Source organism: Monopterus albus, unplaced genomic scaffold (genome assembly GCF_001952655.1).
Source record: "Monopterus albus unplaced genomic scaffold, M_albus_1.0 scaffold59.1, whole genome shotgun sequence".
NCBI classification, from domain to species: Eukaryota; Metazoa; Chordata; class Actinopteri; order Synbranchiformes; family Synbranchidae; genus Monopterus; species Monopterus albus.
In genome coordinates, this window is record NW_018127939.1 from 2499990 (window position 1) to 2520869 (window position 20880).

At 40.8% G+C, this 20880-nt stretch overlaps 3 protein-coding genes across 4 annotated transcripts in view; all 3 read right to left on the reverse strand.

Annotated features, from left to right (window-relative positions):
* panx2 (pannexin 2) overlaps nt 1-3845 on the reverse strand; it is a 9719-nt gene extending 5874 nt beyond the window's left edge. The window contains exons 1-3 of the mRNA XM_020602978.1: nt 3768-3845; nt 1261-1920; nt 44-144 (exon numbers count right to left, since the gene is read on the reverse strand). Of these exons, the coding sequence (XP_020458634.1) occupies nt 44-144; nt 1261-1489 (330 nt within the window). The 5' untranslated portion in view covers nt 1490-1920; nt 3768-3845. The remainder of the gene's footprint in view (nt 1-43; nt 145-1260; nt 1921-3767) is intronic.
* Nucleotides 3846-5213: 1368 nt separating this feature from the next.
* mlc1 (modulator of VRAC current 1) lies at nt 5214-10376 on the reverse strand. 2 transcript variants are annotated; one of them, XM_020602939.1, is made up of 12 exons: nt 10098-10376; nt 9413-9718; nt 8918-9007; nt 8680-8733; nt 8455-8556; nt 8224-8325; nt 8043-8108; nt 7838-7954; nt 7665-7721; nt 6828-6950; nt 6490-6651; nt 5214-6189 (listed from the first exon to the last, which is right to left on the reverse strand). In XM_020602939.1, the coding sequence occupies exons 2-12, from the start codon at nt 9653-9655 to the stop codon at nt 6112-6114; spliced, it is 1194 nt and encodes a 397-aa protein (XP_020458595.1). In that variant the 5' UTR covers nt 9656-9718; nt 10098-10376; the 3' UTR covers nt 5214-6111. The 2 variants fall into 2 exon arrangements, with proteins under 2 accessions (XP_020458595.1, XP_020458594.1); XM_020602938.1 differs by having other exon boundaries at nt 5214-6192.
* A 1636-nt stretch (nt 10377-12012) lies between these two features.
* btbd11b (BTB (POZ) domain containing 11b) overlaps nt 12013-20880 on the reverse strand; it is a 71301-nt gene continuing 62433 nt past the window's right edge. The window contains exons 11-18 of the mRNA XM_020603024.1: nt 20715-20880; nt 20396-20574; nt 18869-18974; nt 18424-18526; nt 15459-15540; nt 14019-14087; nt 13765-13878; nt 12013-13669 (exon numbers count right to left, since the gene is read on the reverse strand). The exon at nt 20715-20880 is cut by the window's right edge and continues 12 nt beyond it. Of these exons, the coding sequence (XP_020458680.1) occupies nt 13460-13669; nt 13765-13878; nt 14019-14087; nt 15459-15540; nt 18424-18526; nt 18869-18974; nt 20396-20574; nt 20715-20880 (1029 nt within the window). The 3' untranslated portion in view covers nt 12013-13459. The remainder of the gene's footprint in view (nt 13670-13764; nt 13879-14018; nt 14088-15458; nt 15541-18423; nt 18527-18868; nt 18975-20395; nt 20575-20714) is intronic.

Genomic DNA, 20880 nt, shown 5'->3' on the forward strand with positions numbered 1-20880 from the left:
GGAACTTGTGCTCAAATAGTGAAGGCCAGAGATGAGGCTCCACACCAGGTACAGCATCACGCAGCTCTGTCCAGCAGTAGCCTCTTGCATACAATGCCTGGTCTCTTGTGAAGTTGTGCGGTGTGTAACAGTATATGGGCTCCTCTGAGGAAAGTACAGATGGACAGCATCAGTTCAAACCAAATTTGAAAAAGTGTGACATTTATAACTTACAATTTAAGTATATTAGCTGAAAGAAGAATGTTTTAATACTATATTTTGTGGCTTTTTTGTCCAATTTTATTACTGATATCTGACAATTATTTGAAAGTGAAGCAATGTAAAGATGCTTGAAATATTAATTATAATCATCCACTGTACTGTAAAACTGTGAGAGCACACAGCTACACTGAGTCTTACAGGTCAAAACAGAACCGTTTAGTAGTTTTGCAGGGTTTAATGCTAATCTATGTTTCGTTTCCAAGTAAGTGATTAAGGGATTACAGTTCCATTCAAAACTTTAGAACTTTTCATATATCATTTCCGTGGAAACAACTCTCAAAAAAAAAATTTTCCCATTTCCTAGGAAATATCCTCCATCTTCCTCATCTCGGTATCTTGAAGAATCTTTTGGAATAATTCATCTGTTCAGCACAAAGCACTGTGCTTTTGACAGTACTGATTTTTGAAATGAGAACAGCATCTGTCAGGTTCAGATAGAGGAATCAAGAACACTCCTTCTTGTCAAAGTTCTCTATCATGTCTGTGTCTAAGTACAAACCTAAGCAGTTGCAACAAGTCCACTTTTAATCTTTGGACCTAAGTGCAGTGCAGTAAAGTTTGATATTACAAATACAGTAGTTTTAATTGTTATCCAAATAAACATCTCTGTCCTTGTGGTTTGACATACCAATGAATTGTTTGAAAATGCCTTAAATATCAAATGTTATCTAAACACCCACATCTTTTTTCTGCTTAAATTAAACATGCAGTCCCAGCTGGTTAAAAGCGGCTCTGCAGGGAGTCTGTCTCAGCAACAAACTTAGCATCCCTCCCATCCATCGCTTCCACTCTACCTTCTAACCAGACCTGTGAGTCTTGTGATTTATGAGTTCTGTTGCTTAAAAGAATCAAAGTGCAGTGTATGTATACATGTCAAAGCCTTCACAGGTTTGATCTACAGTAGATTTTTTAACAAACTGAACTTTGGTTTAGGGAGAGCTAGCAGCTGCTGTTGTAAGCATCTGACAGCAAACCCCCTCTAGTGGCTGAAAATCTCACCAGCAAAGTTCCTAGTGAAGACGAGGGTGACCAGCAGGATGGGGATGATGACCGTCCCTATAGTAACAACACGATCAAAGGGCAGTTCCAGCTTGAGCTGCACCATGAGGCTGGCCAGCGCCCCGCCCTTCTCATCCTGTGAGGAACCCGGCAGGATGAGCTCCTTTAGCTTCTCGCCGGCGAGTAGAGCTGTGGCCATGTCTAAGTTTTGATCAAGGATGTTCTGCATCCGGAACACAAAGCACACACACTACAATGCCCCTCTGTGCTGGTTGGGAAGCCAACTGCTCCTGGTTGTAGTTAAATACTCCTCAACCCAATCTGACACACCCACACACAGGCACACACACAAAGAAATGTGTGGCCGACTTCAGTCTTTGTCACCATGTGTGGGAAAGAAGAGGGTCATAAGGCGTGGTCTTAAGACAGCTCTTGTCTTTTAGAAGAACAGACAATTTTCAGAAGCACACTCCTGCCTCAGCCTCTTCTGGTTGCGCCCCTGTATTTTACTCTGTCTCTGCAGTGCTAGGCCTTAGTCCCCACACTCTGCAGCAAATTAAGGAATGAGCTGAGTTTAGGAGGCGTCCCCAGAGAGAGTGATCATTAGCTGAAGAGTTGTTACGTGAGCTTCAGTCAGGAGACGCTCTGGCCAGTCCTTTCCTAAAAGAGAGACCACAAGTTAGGATGGCTGTGTGGGCTTTTTTTTTTAAAGCACTGTGAGATCCAAGATGTTATTTCAGGCATATGGACAACAGATAATTAGTCCAGCTGCCTTTCAAATGAGCCATAGTGTGACCTGACATTGATTACAAACAGAATTTCTTCAGTAATTTTAAACAATGTTCTACATGTCTTAAGAAACAACAGACCTTATTTTTTGTTAGCCAATATTTGTACCCTGCTCCTCTGGTGGTATTTATCTCTGTGGAACATTGTGTGCACACTGCGATGTCAGGTTGTCAGTGGGAAGTCATTCCTACATGCATACATTTATGTGCACGCATATGTGTGCGTGGTGATTGCTCAGGGTGGATCAGTGGCAGCTGCACGCTGGTGTCACTTGAAGGTTATGTGAATGTCCTTCAGGATGATTGTGGATGCATCGCCCCTTCCCACCAACAATCCTCAACTTCTCAATTCTCCTTTTTTCACTTCCTCTCTCCATTCCTCCTTCTGCCCTCCTTTGACTTTCTTCTCATTATGCAAAAACAGCTCATTTATGAAATCCTCAAAAAGCAAAGTCCAAGGCAGGAAATTATCCTCATAGAGTAGAACCTTGAGGCTGTGGTTTCACGCATACATGGGACAGTGAACCTAACTCTGGTCAGCTCTCTCACTTTCATCCGCATGATAAGAAAGGTAATAGGACTTCCTTTATAAGTGAACATTATTCAAGACTTTATATGTTAATGCTGACAGTATGCGGTAATTGGGGTTATACCTGATAAAGAGAACAAATTGTCCTCTATGCCCTTACAAGATATACAGTTGTACAGTTTTTATATTCTTTTCTGCACACTGCCTAGTGTCAAGCAAGACAGCTTTGTTCACATCCTCAAATTCTGTCTTAGTGAAGATCAGAGGGGAATAAACTTTGCATAATTTAAATTTAAAGGGGAAACATCGCATTTTAGGTGCTTTGGTAAAGGCTGCACTGCTGCCCCTGAGCCACTGGCACTGCTCCAGTCAAACAAATTATGCCCCTGAGCTAGGTGAAGTATTTAGAGAGTGAATCCCACATTCCTTGGCTACTACAGCATATAGCTTGGCTGTGACCAGTGTAGCCTGCTACAAAGAAACAGACTCTGGGACAATATCAGAAGGAGCTCTGTTCTTTCCTTATAAAATATGTGAATGCTGAGGAGGGAAAAACTTTCAGTCCACATGGCTCTGACATTTGTTCTCAGACAAATTTGATCAGATGCCAATAGCAGTCCAGTGATAGATGTAAGAAGCTGTGAAGGAATATTGTTTTAGATGAATGGTACATGCAAGATAGAAAAACAGCATAATGTATTCTCAATAAGTTCCTATGGGAACACTGCAGGAGCATTTCACTGGGGTGAGAAAATCACTGGCTCCTCTAGTTAGCTCGCGTTGAGCTAGAATAACTGCTGTTCCTCAGAGCTGTGTGCATTCAGGAGACTGGGAGGACCACACTTCCATCAGAGACGTTGCACTGCAGCGAATCGCAGCTACCCGGGGACGACGAACTGTTTCAGCACCGGAGCAGCGGACAGCTCCCGAACAGGCAGCCAGTGACGAGCTGCTAAACATCAAGTGTAGCGATTAAACGTGAGAGTGGGAGCGTGTGTACCCTGTTGCTTCGCGTCTGTGTGTGTGTGCATGAGAGGAGAGGAGATCCTTTGAGATGCTGAATACCTGGCATCAGCTGTCTACCTGTCCACACTTGAAAGACTAACGCCGGCAAAGCCACGCTTCCTCCTGTGGTGCCGACAAACGAGATTATGTGCACACAGTGGGAAAATGAGAGAAAATGCACTCACCATGTTCTCGCTGCTGCATCTGCCGGCACGTTAAGAGTTAATCTGCAGTGCGGGCGAGCAGCTACGGCGTGTATCCGAGCACACCGGTTTGTTCCGCCTCCACCCCCTACCCCCCAGCTCTCCACCCCTCCCCTGCCACGCCACCTCATCAGAAACAAGGGATGAGATAACACATTGTCTAATAATGGAAGATAAATGTAACTGTGTTGCAGAAATCGATATCCTATTCATTATATAGGCCTAATTATTTTTTTAGGTTTGCCATATAAATATTAGACTACAGATTCTTATATGAAAGTTACTGGATGGTTACAGTGTTAAAATTGCCTATACCACAGATAGTTACTAGTGTACACATGGGATTGTCTGCTTAGCACTAGGGCTTGGTTGGTCTTGGTGAACAGGCTTACCTCCAGTTACCAGCTACTTCTATTCAAATCCTCTGTTCAGTCTACAACCTCACTACAAGGCGCTGGCAGGCTTTAAGTATCATACTGATAGGTCTGTCCAACCTGCCCATCATCTATGAATGTGGGATTGACCATTTAAACGTTACTAACACCGAATGGGAAGGATGTCTATCCTTCAAGCTCAGTGGGTGGGGCGGAGGGCAAACCCAGCTCATTTATATTAGAGACAAATAGAGCCTTCTACGACTGATCAGGTGTATGTGTAGATAAGTCTTAGAGGGAAGTCTTCCAGGGGAACAACATAAATGAGCGGCTTTATTAAAGAATATTCAGTTGTGAATAGTACTCTTGTCTAATGACTCAGATTACCACCACATCACAGCAGCTTGGTACATTGCAGTCTGCAACGTCCACCATCCTTTGGTTCTCAATTGGTATTCCTGCGTCTACAAGTCCCAGTGAGCGCGCCCCCGATGTCCGTCATCTGGATGTGCCATAAGTCAGTTTTTCCTCAAGCCGGTTTCTGCCGGTTAGGGAAGCCGCTCCTCACTATGTCTGCTTCCAAATATAGCAGCCTCTCTCTCTGTCTCTCTCTCTTTATGCGTGTGCGCGTTGTGTCCGAGATCTCAGTGATGTTCATGTCTAAGATTTGACACAGCTTCCTGCTTCCTGACAAGGTGGTAATAAAAAATGCTAAAGAATGCAAAAAAAGAGCATCCTACTCTTCTTCCAGGCCATGCTTTAAGAAATCCACTCTCCTGCAACTGAATACAACACTTCTGCCACAGATTTTATGTTTGCAGAATTTCGACATATGTTGTTATAAGTTCTTTGTCCTCGCTTTGTAGCCTACACAAGGGGACCAGAAAACGTATGACCTAAATGCTAAAATAATTAAATAACTCCTTTTTAAAAAACCAGCATTATATGCATCATTAAAGTAGGCTTTATAGGAAAACAGCCTGTACAGGTGTAACTAATAAGGTAGCCACTGAGTGTTTGCTTCACATTTTGACAAACCAAAACTGGCCAAAAGTGTTTGGAAATGCATTTTATTTTTAACCTAAACACAGACAATGCATGATTGTTTACTATGTAAAGGAAAATGATTCCTTATAAGTAAGAATATAACAAGTCCAGTGTCTAACACAGAACACAGTGGAGGGATGGGAGTAAATTAACAGAGGAAGGAAATCAAATAACTGAATACATTTCCAAAGGGTTCCATTTCCAAACAAGAAAGCTAAAGTGTATCGGTTTTTGCGTGCAGACATATATCCAGTAAATCATATGAAGTTTAAACATCACTGTATCTAATAATAGAACGATAACTGAACTGAACAATATTTCTTTTTATGAATATGGGTAATTGATTAAGCATAAAACACTATACAAACACCTTTTGAAACAGCTGATGACAAACTCAGTGTTCACTAGCTGGAAATAAAATCAGCGGAGAATAAAGTTATTCAAACATGTTTCATGAGTTGTCTTTAATTCTGTACTGTACATGCTTTTCATCCTATAGTGCAACCCTGTGCTGTCAAAACTGCATCATCCACTAAATCCTGGATTTACTGTGTAGAACAAAAGTAAATATTTTCAGGCATCACAAAAATGTATTCACAAGTGCTCAGAACATTTTTATACTATAAAACACTGGCTCACATGATTTTTATTTCTATTTATTTATCTATTTGCTGGACCTATAGTATATGGTATTAGTGTATATATATATTTTTGATGAATAAAAACAAGAAGACAAGAGAAGACAGCTCTCTGGGTCCGTCTTCGTACTTCTGAATAAATCATTACAGTTTTACTTATTTTTTTACAATATTTTCTGTCTCACCATTTTACTCTTGGGCTTACAACTTACAGAGTATATTTAATTTCTCCTTTATATCAAACATCTCCATGTATTGTAGGGCTGCTCACTGGGCCATTTGGACCACAACCGACTTCCAGGCTCTGTCCTTGTCGAAATCCTGCAGCTTCCAATTGGATGCTTGCTGCTGAAGAGGCAACACAGGAAAATGAATAAGGAGAGAGAGAAGTGGAAGGGGAAAGGTGACATTACAGAGAATGATTATATGTACGGCTAGGTCATTGATTGTTACGCTGTCATATGTAAAAAACCTTTTTCATAAGCTGGTGTATGGTATAACACCTGAAACACGATTAAATATAGCATAATACCACATTCACAACTGTCTCTCTTGTTGGAAGTGAAGAGACAGTCAAGAAAGGAAAATCGTATACAGACAAATTTGTCCGTTTGTGTGGACAACTCCTGCTTTAATCTGCCATACTTCACAGCAGTGGATCGGGTTGTGCAAGTTGTTTTCGCACTCTGGAGCCCCCATGTGGAGCTGGCTCTTGTAGGAGGCACAGTGCACCACAGTGGCTGCAGTTAGAACTGCCTGCACCAGCAACAGCACCAACAGAATCAGCAGCAGGATGTCGTAGGATTGCTGGAACATCGACACACATACACAAACATGCAAATGAAATTGGATTATTCTGAATTACATTTCCCACAGTCATTTTCACAGTTTCTCTAAAATGTGTTCCCATATGTCTTATTCAGAAAGATGTGAAATCCTGCACACTTCATATCTCTGCTAAATCTTGACTTCAATAGACTCACCTTGGCTGTGGGCACATCATGCAAAAAAATTTCAATAAAGCTAATAACACTGCAGGAGAGGAAGCCAGAGGCTGAAAAGAGGAGAGGAGACGTCACACTGCTGATGGCAATTAGTACCTCCACCTGACAGACACAAGAACGAGAGAGAAAAAGGAGGAACACAGAAAAAAGGAAAAACAAATTTGTAGAGAAAGGAAATAGAGGCAGTTTGTATAAATGAGAGATTTAGTTCTAATTAATGAAGGTCATCTTTCCTCAGCAAACAACCTAATTAACCTCTATAAGATACATTAGGTAACTTTATTTATCTAGCATCTTTAAAAAGCTCAGTCACTCTAAGTGTTTCACAATAAAAGATAAGATAACATATTGTACATACAGAAAGCAGTAAAAACACCAAAAAAATAGAAAGAGATAAAACATGACACAAATAAAAGTCTAAACAGATTTGTCTCGAGCTGCATTTTAAATGTGTCAACACAACAGAATTAAACACTTGTTCTGTCTACACACATTTTATCTGTTATGTTTTTAATGTTTGTGTAGATCCTAGGACATGTAGCTGATGTATTGCCTCAGCTAATGGGGATTCTAATAAAATCAAATCAAAATCAAAATTGGATCCTAGGACATGTAGCTGATGTAGCTAATAAAATCAAATCAAAATCAAAATTTTAGATCTGCCTCATCATGCATCAAGATATATTTGGACTTTGAAAGCTCCTAATATGTTCCTTTAATTACTTACACTCACCCTTTAAAACCATGTTTGGCCCATTGTATTGTACTAAATAATCTCAAGACTGGGGCCCTACTAGAATATTGTCTTGTACTCACCAGACATTTGTTGGGGTATTCTGACACAACATGACTTGCAATAGCACTGGGGAAACACTGCAACAGATTAAAGATAAGACAAAGTTATGTGATGAAGTCGGTGTTAGTTGTTATTGTAGGCTGCAATCTATCTCTGTCACAATGAACATTAAGCTTTAGTAAGAAAATCTTACAGCCACAAGGATCCAGAAAAATGTAACAGAGAGGTAAGGGCCGGGTAGCAAAGCATCCATGTTCAGAGCAATAATGCCTCCAAAGACAGCAGAGATTCCCACAATCACTTCGATCACCTGATAGAGACATTCCCTAGTGACTGGTAAATAGACACATTGGAACCAGACAGCAACATCATATGCAAAGAAACTGCAAACTACTCACAGAATATGCCTTAAGGAGCTGAGTGGGGAACACTGCAGGTGTTACAACCACAGGTCTGTCATGTGACTAGATGATGGGTGCAAAATTGAGAGGAGTTTAGGATGGAAAAGTGAAAGCTAGAGGGAGAGCAAGAGGGGAGAGACATCAGACGGGGGAACAAAGAGAATCAATCCACACACACCTTCCTATGGCAGCAGCAGTCCTCTGCAGAGCGGGCTGAAAGGATGACAGTACTGGCCATCAGCACCTCCAGCACAATCATCAAGATGAGGTTAAAATTGATCTGTGAGAACACACAGCAGGAGGATGAAAGACAAAGACTGAAGGAAGGAAATAACAAAAACCACTTAATGTGTCTAGGAGCAATTAAATGATGGGTAGGCTATACATCATATTAATATGATGGGTTTACATTGACAGCAGAAGGGTTCAGGACTAGTTTACAGCCAAACCAAACCAGGCAGGTGGTTGTCACAGCAAATGTTGACACATACATCACCTGGAAATCTGACACCTTGAAAAAAAGACAAATGTGATACATTAGTACCAAGATTCAATTGCCTCAAGGAACTTCAATTAAAAATTCATCATAACATAATTATCTCTTTTGCCTTTTGTGTGTTCATTGTTTACTCACAGCAACATGTCTGTTCTTGGCAATGGCAAAACTAACTATCGCTGCAGGGAGGCCCTGTGAAGAAGGTCAACAAATGAGCTCCTGCATTTATCAGTTTAGCAGATGGTGGCTGAAAATTACGCCTCCCTGGCCTTTTGACAAAATAGTCTAATATCAATTTTTATAAACTATAGTATAGGTAGAGAGGCGACATTAGTATGGCTGTGACTGTGATTACACTGGCATGACTGTCACTTACAGAGCCTGCAGCACAACGCAGGTAGTCCATAGCAACAGGAAACACATTTCCCAGGTACAGAGAGAAACCAGACGTGATGAGCAGACTGCCCTGAGGAAACACACACACACACACACACACAGAGACAATGATGTAGTACATACTGTACAACTACAGACACTCATACATACAGTAAACCTCACCTGTGTCCCAGTTAACCAGATACAACACAACACACATCCAAAGACAAGCTGCTGACCTTTGAAACACTTGCAGACAGCAGTAGATTAGAGGTTGCACCGTCTGCAGACATAATGATATATGCTTCTTCTCACTTAAATGTGGAAGCGCAAATCAAGATTTCTTGCTGCCATTACACTCATACTTTCAAGATGAGGATAACATCTCATTAGAAAATGATCCCCTCAGCCTTTTAATTTGGTGTGTTATGAACTAAACAGGCACATCTCGTAGTTTGCCTCATTTATAACTCTCCGTGAGCATCTTTCCTCTCACCCCTATGAGGACACTGTAGAGCCAGGCCCTGTAGCTGAAGCAGGGGTGCTGCAGAGGCTCCGGCTGTGCCAATTGCAGGTCACTGGCCCTCACGTCCACTGTGTAGCTGTCCCGCTCCCCCCTGTCTGGCCTCCTCTCCACTTCCCTGTCGCCACGTCGTCCCAGTGTCCCGCTACCCCTCTCTAGAGTGGGTACATGGCTGTAGGTGAACTCCTCTCTGGGTGATAGTTCCTCACGATGCATCACTGAAATTGTTGGTAGATAACTTTGGATATGATGGAAAACAACAAGTGTAGATTACAGCCTCTGGGAACAAAGAAGAAGAAGAAGAAAACAAATTCCAGCAGTGATACAGCAGGTCAAAGAGATGGAGCTACAAAGGGGATTTAAATACATTTGCTGTAGAGTGGTCAGTGATTAGTAAACTCAGGCCTTGTGTCTGCCCTTTAAGCCATAGGATAAACAAGATTATTTTGAAATTAAGATGGAAATCAAGATTACTCCTGTATTCCAACATGAGAATTAATAGGGAAAATGAATGAAAAGTGCATTAGGCTACTTTTCATACAGTATTACAACATCAATCCCCTGCTTTTTGTCTACTCAAGCCAAAAAAAAATGCCACTTATACCGCTATCTTCTTTCTCACTGCTTCCTTTTCACATATTGCTCCCTCCACACTCACCTGTTGTTGGGTCTCCTGCACAGTTTCCCCCAGTATTGTCCAACAAATGTCCTTCACAACCAAGATCAAAGCACCACATAGAGAGCAGCCTGTTTTCGTCTGTAGCTACCTCTGCTCACCATCTATCTCTCTCACACTCCCTTTCATTGCTCTTTAATCTCTTGTTCTCTCTCTCTCTATCTTTGCATGACGTTTCTCAGAAACAGTTCTGAAAAGTTTTTTTTTTTTTGAGGCCTTCAAAGCGTGAAGCAAAAACACATGGCTCTTGTGCTGCCGGCCTACTTTGTGCCAAAGAGAGAGTGCTTGTGCATGACAACAAGGGGAGCATGAAGAGGTTCGCACGGGGGGCAGAGTTAGTAGGGCAACCCCTCTTTCTTCCCTCCCATTTGCTCACACACAGCATTTCAACCCACTCACAAAACTGAACAATGGATGTTCTGAATTGCACACATGGAAACACACAAAAATTATGTGTTTAGAAACTTCACTTCATAGCAAGAAAATGGAACTGTCACAAAGAGAAAATCATGTACAAACAGTTGGTTTTTGCTTGTATACTTCAACGTGTCCCCCTGTGGAGCAGCCCTCACGACTTCCCTTAGTGTTACTTAGCACACTGCTTGCAGTCCGCAGCCCAAAAAATTAAGATGTCCAGCTGTGCTTTAGAAAAGAGGCAACAGAGACATTTCCATGTCCTAATCACATGGTCTATTGTCTTACACAGCTAATCTGATGATGGATAATGTCTTCTTCAAATTAGAACCTCCTAACTACTCAGTCAGGAGTAAATACCATTGGGTGACGGTGACTGTGTGCAAGTGTGTGTTCACTGTGTCAGTGTATAAGCATTTACATGTATGTGCACCTCAGGATTCCATTCAGTGTTTAACACAGTAGAGTATTCAACTTTGCTCCTGGGCAGCGGTAACCATGGCGACTCCTTAACAACTGCTGTCACCCTGTCCCTCGCCAATCTAATGTCTCTGTCTAACACACACACACACACACACACACACAGACTGCAAATGCCATACACACTCAAAGAGGGAACCGTGAATTACAACAGTACTTTGGAGATGTTATGTAAAGGAACACCGATTAGATGAGACAGAGTTAAACATCTAGGAAACCAAAACATTACAAAAATCTGTCTGGATACATTATTTACCCCCAGTAATTTGAGTGTGAGAGAGTTTACAATTTCATAAACCTCTACAAAAACTGTGGAGACAAACAAACCCTGAGTATTGTGGTGCTCCTGACATATAGAAAAATAAATCAGGATAATGTCTGGCTGGCACAAAGTATAAATATAGATAAATATCCTGTAATGGCACCATGAATCTCTTGGCTGTTATTTTAAAACCAGTGCATAATGCGGGTCAGCGTGGCAAATGAGAGATGAATTCTTATCAGCAGCGACTCATATGACAGTGGCCACACACAGTTTACCCCGCTTTGCTTTTCATCTCTTTTGCAAGAGAATAGACTAAAACAGAACATAGTATTTTTAATCTGTTGTACTGCTACTAATAGTTAAGTAAAGGATCTGAGTACTTCTTCCACCTCTGGTATTGAGTAAACTGTATGGAGCAGCAAATGAGTTAGCAACAGGATCAGTTTCAGACACAACCACAACCAAGTTAGCTAACACTACTTGGGAGGTTTGAGATAGAGTCGTCTGACATTATGATTAAATGATGCACATCTCCCAGTTGTCAATAAAGTACAAGATCTCATCGTGGTCCTTGATGAAAACAAGAGACATGCATTTGAAGATGAAAAGAAAGCTGGCATAATGGCCCTTTTTGACTCATTTATTAAATAAATATTGAGTGTATTTTAAACATAGGTGTGTTATTTTATTCACCCAGAGTAGATTTTTCTAAACCCATCTTTACAAACAGCCCAGATTCTCCTCTGTCCTCTAGCTCTTCTGGAAATTATTATGTAACAATAGTTTCTGGAAACTTACAAGCAGCATATTAACAACTTGCTAACTTTCATGGAGCTTGTCATGTAAAATGATTGCTACATTTGTGGGCTCCATAAATTAGTGTGGTGTTCAAGGGGTTTTCTTTTCTTTTCTTACTTTCAGAGTATTTATCCACGACAACACTGGCTTGTGAGCAGTTGGGTGCCACATCAAACCACTCTCCAGCTGAGCTCTAACCTTTCAGCAGTGGAGATCAAAATAACAGCTAACAGGACAGCCTTCAAAATTTCACAACAAACAGAATAATAGATGTCCCCTTGGGGTGTTTTTGAGCCAGAGAGTGCACAAGAAGAATCTATGAGCAAATTTATAGTACTCTTTATATTAATCTTTATAGAGGAAAGAAATATCAAGTCACACTTCACAAGTCATATGGTTTTAACAGCAGAAAACAGTTGACAACATAATGTTCCCAGTTCCAGACTAAACAGGCCTGGAACCTCTCACACAAAATGACGACACCATTTGTTTGCTACACATTTATAGTGATTCATGCTGATAACAAAACTATTGTCACTCAAGTGTGAAAGCAACACCTCGGCGTAACCCTCCCACAGTTCAGACAGAAAAACAAAAACAGTCGACCCTCTGACATGCAACATTTAAACATAGATGAGCTTTTTTTGTTTTTACAGCACACACAAGAAAACATCTCTGGATATATACATTAACTTACATTATCAATAGCTTTGTGTTTTATTAACAATATTTACACAGTAGTAGAGGACGTAAAAGTCTTCTTTCCCACCCACTTGCCCAAAGTCAGCTGATGAAAGTCCCTTTTGTTGCATCCCTCATATTATGGATTCCTGTCAGCTGTTTGTATTGTTTGGCTTTAAAGATTAATCAGCACAGAAAAGTGTAAGTGACTGACAAATATAAAAATTAATTCCTCTGTACAAGTTCAGATGTTAAAGCAAATAATCACAACATGAGGCAGCAGTTCTTCCTCACAACCAGGAAGGGACACACTGATGGCTTATCACATTACGCATCTGAATACACAGAGCCACGTATTCAGGTGCTCTCACCTGATCCAGTCAGATCAGCATGTAACACGCAAAGGACACTGTTACAGTATGTTATTGGCAAATTGTGGCATAATCTTGCTTTCTCATGACGGTCATTGTGTGTTAATTCATAGTAGATTTCAACAAGGCAGACAGACAGACTTGTAATCATCTATGCTAAAATAACAACAAGCATATTAGCAAATGATGAGCTTCACAGAGACAGAGATCATAACTGGACAGTCCACGAGTTCTACTTCTCTCTTGCACTTGAAATGACCCGCCATTACAGTGTTGTGTCTCTGATATCACTCTAATACATTCGCCCTCTTCCTATGTTCAGATAGGTCAGGAACTCAGACAATGGATCCCTTAGAGGAAGACAGGTGGATGGACTGGATGCGGATGGCCAGGGTTTTCTCTAGGTCCTGTAGGATGTTACAGCTGGGGCTATCTGAAGGTGTATCATACAACAGCTGCTTGAATGGCTCCAACTCAATCAGGATTACCATGTTCTTCAGGAAGTAGCCCTCTATATAAGATGCCAGGTCTGGAGCATCGAGAAACTGCAAGAAAATGGGAAAAAAGGGTGTTTTTGTATATACATGTTGGTAGACATTCTGTGCATCACTTAGAATTTCTACAGTAACTCTGTTTGCACCTTAGTATGGTTGTAGACCTCCACACAGGTTTCTGTAGTGATGTTCTTGGAGCAGATAATTTCGCAGTGCCTCTGTAGCGCCTGCAGTTGGAAGAACTTGGCTGCAGACAGAAGCTGCAACAAAACCACAAGTTTATTACTGGTTCACCTTCCATAGTGAACTGTTTCCCAGTATATAATTTTGTTTTTGGTGTGAGCTCCATATTTTACAGTACAAAATACAACCACCACGAAAGCCAGAATAAAGACCTAACCTCCATAACATCTGTATTCCTGATGTGTAGAGCATCTGTCCCACCAAAATAGAGATATTGCATCACCAGCTGAAAGGAAGAACTATATTATGCATCTCCCACACAAAGACAATTGTATGAATTTACAGTTTTTCTCAGTCGCTTTGGTTTGCTTCTCAAAACATTCTTGCAAAACAGTAAGAGCATTTCTGCAGTTTGTAGAAACAGTATCACGCAATGGATTACCTGCAAAAGCACGGCACTTGCTCATAAGCCTTAGTTTAACTCTCAAAAGCAAATATCAGTGTCATCAGAATGACAAGTCCTTACCTCATCATTTACAAACATGGCAGTCAGAATGCTCAGTCATGTTGTCAATACAACAGTGTACTCTGGAAGTATATTCTGATGTCAACTATGGCTCAGGTTTTGACAACAGTAACAGAAAATTCTCAAGGCTGCACTTTTTCTGTATCAATTTCAACAGTACAAGGTTTCATACGAGTGTATGTGGAAGATTTTGAACAAGATTCATATTTACTGTCATTGTGATACAGAAAAGAAAGTGTTTTACAGCACTGCATAGCACAGTGGAAAAAAATCTAATAGTAAAAATGTAAACATAGGGACGGTAGGGCAGAACGGTTGTTCTCCTAACGTTCGGCTGCTGCCTTCCAGCTGTAAGGCCATGACTGACAATATGGTCCACAAGTGTGGCCCTCAGGAACATGCTTATGTACTTGGCCTCTTTTCCCCCCTTCCTCTGTTTTGCACATGCAGCCTTACTCCTTTGCTTCTTTTTCTTCATGGTAGTTGACGCTGTTCATTTACTTGATTTTCCATTGTCAGAAATTGTAACACTGTCGTGCTCTGTCTATATATGCTTGCCAGTTGAAGGTTCATGAGATGCACCTCTGAGCTATTTTACAGTAAAGAACTGGATGATCATTGGTTGATCTAAGGCTTCAAAATTCCTCTTCATTAATGAAAGATTCACCGGAGAGCAAGTTCAACTTCAGACACATTTGCAAAATGAAGTCTAATAGAGCTGTATGGAAATATGCTTGACAGATACTAAAGACTAGTTCACCCATTTTGCATATGACATCTGCAGTGAGCCAATGACTAGTTGTTTTTGGGAGGTCAGACTATTCAACAGAGCACTATATAATACATAATGATCAACATGACATAAGCAACTGATAATGTAGAAAACAACAGACAGTTGTACATAATAACCTGCATGAATGTGCCAAAGAATTTGCAATTTGTTAAAAACAATGAGAAATTGTTTAAACGACGTGCACAAGTGACTAGATGATGTGGAGGTCGAACAAGTAGTTCTGAGAATTTCATTTCTGATCTGAGAAATGAATAAAAGCGACCGAGAAAAACTGTATAGATGAAGAAGTAAAAATTAATTTAAACTCTGTCTTGTTTAGTGCAGAGTATTTCAATTACCTGAAAAATGTGATATTTCACATTGCTGATTTCAATGCATGTGTTTTCACCACAAGGTCTGTTTGCTAGAAGAGATTTGAACCTTAATAGAAAAAGAAAAGGAAGCAAGAGAGAGAAATAAAAAGGGAGAAATTATAGTCTGGATTTGGGAAGAACAAGGGCAGAGACACTCCAGGCCAACATGAAAGAACTAGCAGCAACAAAGGCCGACCTCTGCATCACCTCACGTCGGCTTTGTCTGGGCCAGTTGGGTTGAAAAAGTGGCATTCGAGCATACCACACAGACTATAGCCAATGGCCAACTAGCTCTTATGTGTTGTGCCTGTGTGAGAGGAATAACTCCCCTTACCAGCAGTTCGCAGTATCTGTATTTGCCATTCAGAAACCAAAAGACAAGAGCTAGAATGCTGAAGTACAAGTTATAAACAAAAAACCTCATTCAAAACAGCTGCTGTTTATAACTGCTTCTAGTCTAGAATATGTCTGATAAGAAGTTGTAAATGACATTACTTGCCAGGGTTTTGATTTGTCTTCCTGTTTCAGGCTCTTATTTTGAAATTATTTCCCATCTGCTACTTGTTCACCATCTCCAACTTGACACTGCCACTGATTGCCACTCACTGTTTATGCCTGTTGCTCTGTTGTCCTCCTTTTGCTATTGCTTTTCCCCTTTGCCTGTGTCCCCACCTTAGTTTTGTCATGGCATAGCTTACTTGTTGTACTTCTTGGTCTGTTGCTCTACTTTAGTTTGTCACTGTCTTGCTCAGTTTGCCACTCACTGGTCCTAATTAAAGCCTTACTGTGCCAGTCAGTAATACCTGTTTCCTGTGTCTACATTTGGGTCCTGTACACAACCCTGACCCTTCCATTCTCTGCCCTTGGTTTTTTGGTTGTGGAAGAAGAAAGGTGGTTGTGGAGGTGAAAAACAAAAATAAACTGCATTAAATGGATGAAATCATGGATACTACAGATATGGCAAGCCCTCTAACAATACATAGGTGGACAAGATTTACATTTAAGAAATCTGCAATGTATTTATGACTAGTCAAATCTATATTTTAAGATGTCTGCAATTTCTTACTAGATAAAATTTGAATTAAAGATACCTGGAATTACATTTTTACCAGTAAGAATTCCTCATTGACTGGTTGGAAAAACTAATTTAAGATATCTACAATTCAATTCTGTCTATCTGAAATGTGAATTCCAGATACGTATCTGTCATAGACAACAATGCACCTTTTTTATATATATCTGCACTGTAATTATGGCTAGTCAAAACTTAGTTATAAGATATCTGCAATTACATTTTTGACTAGTTGACAACACCGGTTTTATATATCTACAGTTGAATTTCAACTAGTCATAACTTTGTTTGACACATCCAAATAGATTATTTGGATATCTTTTAAATGTGCCAAATTAAAGATATCTGTAATTGGAGTTTTTACTAGTCATAAATATTTATAGGAATTCACATTTCGGATAGGCAGAACTGAATTGCAGATATCTTAAATCAGTTTCCCCATTCAAGTCAATGAGGAATTGTAAGTCAAAGTGTAATTGCAGATATCTTTAATTCATATTTTGTCTAGTCAAAATTGAATCGCAGATATCTTAAATTATAGTTTTGAGTAGTCGTAAATAAGTTGTAGATATCTGTAATATGAATTCTGTTGCTCTAATAAATGCTAATAAAATGGCGCAGTGATGCCAGTGATGTCATTTCTATCCATCCATCCCTTATCTATACCGTTTATTCCTGAAGAGGTTCATGGGGGAGGCATTGAGGCCTATCCCATCTGACACTGGGCAAGACGCGGGGTACACCCTGGAGAGCTTGCCAGTCTGACATCATGTCAGATATTCACAAAGGAATTGTGACTAGTTGAAATATAATTGTAGATATCTGAAACTGTCATTCTTACTGGTCAGGACACAGTGTAGATATCTTGAATTATCATTTTGACTAGTCACGTTGTAATTTCAACTAGTCAAAATGCCTTTTTAGATAACCAAAATGCAATTATGGCTATTCAAGTGAAAGGTCTGAAGGGGCTTTCCTGAACCACTCTCTTCTCGTGCACTGATTCGTTAAGCTTAACAGTCAGAGTGGTCTCTCTCTCGTTCTCTCTGTCTCCATCGGCTTGGTGTGTCTCTGCCCTAAGTCTTAGTGCAGTTCAGCCATAAGGTATTTTATTCATGTTTTTAATACTTGGCAAGAGGGAATAAATCTTAATAAGACAGCAGGTTATAGCGGTAATAGAGTAAACGACACAGAACGGCCGATTTAAAAGCGGTGTTGTACTAGACTACATTATATTCAGAGGTGTTCATAATATTCTGACCCTGGGGAGGACAAAAACATAGAGACTCTTTTAAATAAAATGTAGTCCAGCACAAGACCACCTTTATATATGACCTCAATAATAAAGATATAATTGATTTTATACATTTATGACAATTTCACACAAAAAACATTTTCAGCTTCAAACAGATGTTAAGGTGGAAGTGTTGCACTGAAGTGCATACAGTTGTACAGGAGTACATAATAAAGTGGCTGGTTAGTGTATCGTGTAATGGGTTAGTTTTATAATGAGTTGTCATGATCAATTTGATGTTTTCTCTGAGGATAAAATGTCAGCAATGTCATTTCTCTTCAGTCACTTGATGACAGGAATGATCGGTTATCATCAGTGTTACATAGGGAATGGACGTCCTGCCAAGATGCCGGGGGCATTGATTGATCAGTAAAAACAAAATGAAACTGACATCATGTCTCAATAGCACATCAACACAGCATGTAAAATTTTTGAATCATTACTGTAGGGATTCATTTATCTTTTCATATTACAGTTTTCACTGTAATATGAAATCCAGGGCATTGACAGGTCACCACTATTCACTGTACATCCACATTTCTTGTATGAGTCCATTTTGAATGCATACAAGTGTGTATAAGTACCTATTGGAAGCTGTGAAGAGCAGGACTTTGTGGGCAAAAAAAGGCTGCCCCTCCACCAAAAAGGTCACATCTGACATCTCTTTATTGTTCAGAAAGTGAGGATCTGAAAGACACATGGCCAGAGAAACATTGTCTGATTATCACTTAAAAAAACAACTGGGGAATACAGCTTTGATTGACTCCACATTCTCAGCACATTTCACCTACACATCATCTGTATTTAGGTTTTTACAGTTTCTGTTCCAGTGTCTGAGCAGTAGATGGCATCATGCGCTCTTCCCATTTACAACAGTATGCATTCACTAATGCATTAACAGCTGACTTATTACAGTAAAAAGTACATCATAGTAGTGCTTTCGTGCTGCTGTATTTTCACATCATTAAACAGATAGATTTTTACAGTAACAAAAGTACAATAAAATAAGTAAAAAAGACAGGCCCTCACCCAGCCGTGATGACTGCTTCTTCTTGATCTCTGTCAGTTTGGGGATGGGGTATGGGCCATAACACTGGGTGAAGATTGCAGACAGCTGCTGGCTGATCACCTCATTCTGAACACAGACAGAGTAGCAGAACATCAGAGGGTGAGGTGAGCTGCTTGGGTGGGCAGTGCTCAGCCAGCATCCAGGAGTTCATGTTATGAAGAAACACCAACCCTTACTCCTCTCCTACACCAGCACAATTACTGGCACAGTGAGAGAGGCTAAACTTAGATCTTCTTATATCTTTTATCAAGCTCAGCACTGACTTTAAAGCAGATGCTCAAATAAGCTACATATACACTCCTTTGAAGGCGGATCAGATGAATGTTATTTCTTACACCCAGAGTTCCTCAGAGGTGACTGTAATGGGCAACACCATGACAGGCTACAGACACATTAGGAGTGTGAGAAAGAGAGGAGTGTGAGATAATCTTACCCTTACCCCTAACTTTCAAAACTGAGAGAGAAAGGAGAGGCAGTGCTATTCAGCTGCAGCAGTGATACACAGCACTACAAGTCCCGTGTGTGCAGTGTGGTGCCTTGCTTTCACTGAGGCATGAAGCCAACAAATAGCTATTAACAGCCTGCTAGTCCAACAGAAAAAAAATGTATGCATTTACTGTATGTATCCACCACATAGCCAGACACAGTGTAGACAGGCAGATAGATAGATAAATAGATCTAAAACTAAACTGTTGGATGAAAGTTTCAGTGGCCCAAGGCAGCAGAGGAAAGATGAACAGCTGGTACCTTGATGTCTCTGGTCCTCACGGTGGGGAAAACAGTGCCAGGGGTCCCCAAGGCCCTCATAGAGATGAGGGTCACTGGCCCCACTATACATCAGCCAACACAGAGACAAGGACTGGCACCGCAGCAATCCACTGAAGGCTAGGATGGCCTGAGTGTGTGTGTGGGGGGGGCACTGTAGGTATGGCACTGCTTTGCATGTCTGCTTGCTTGTGTATCTAATTTATGTGAGTGTGTGTGTGCATGCACTCACTGCAGTGTTTTTTTCCCTCGCATCAGCAATGACATGCAGACAGGGCAGTGCTAAGCCAAGGCTAAGAAGACAAAACAAGCTGAGGTGTCAGACAGGACAGTGATGTGCTGTTTAGATCTAATGTAGACTCCCCGGGGGATCATGAGCTTAAGTAACAAGACAAGGCCCTGATCTAATGAGCAGCAACAGAGAGGAGCGAGGGGATATCATAAATCATTATCATTTTAGGTAATTGATACTGCGTAGGCCTCTGGGGCTCTGTCAGTCGCTGTAAAGCTGATGCCCTGACTTCCTAATGGCAATCATAAAAAGAGGAGCTCAGTAAACACAGCAAACACATTTGAAAGCACAGAAGAAGGCAGGTATAAATGTTTTAAAGAAAAAGCTCAAAGTGTAACTTTGGTGGATGTTCTGTTCATTTTACGCCAGTGAGCACCTGAAAGAACTAAAATTGAAAATGGTTTAACAAGCGACACAGACAGCGCAGTACCTTGCTGGCTCTGAGGATCTGGAACATGAGAGGCAGGCCATGCGTGACGAGCTCCTCGGTGTACTCCTCTTCCTCAATGCAGCTGAACTCTTTCAGAATACCTTGGATCAGAGGTCGGCGGTGCTGATGGAAACATGTGCGCAGAGACTCCAGCCAAGTGTGCAAAGTCCATGGGACCCCTGACAAACAGTTACAGAGGTAAACACACAAAACACTGGCAGACATGCATAGAGACAGTATAACTTCTGCATACAGTACAATAATTTGATACTGCAGCCATTGCATGCTCATGTTTTTGAGAGTGTTTGCAGAAACTAACCAAGGCTCCGTATGTCTATGGTGATGTCTACATGCCCATGCTCTGCACTGTGGTACATGGCTTCTTTTAGGGCTTTAAGTTTGGCCTTCTCTGTTCGCACCAGGTCAATGTGAGATGGACTTCTAGCATCCAGCTCCGAACCTTCTGCCAGAATCTCCTCCAGGGA

Coding starts and splice junctions, on each gene's coding strand:
- mlc1 (XM_020602938.1), bottom strand. CDS start 9,655: ATGCATCGTGAGGAACTATCACCCAGAGAGGAGTTCACCTACAGCCAT. Junction 7,955..8,042: donor AGCTCCTTAAGGCATATTCT/GTGAGTAGTTTG, acceptor TGTCTCTATCAG/GTGATCGAAGTGATTGTGGG. Junction 7,722..7,837: donor TTTTCTGGATCCTTGTGGCT/GTAAGATTTTCT, acceptor AATCTGTTGCAG/TGTTTCCCCAGTGCTATTGC.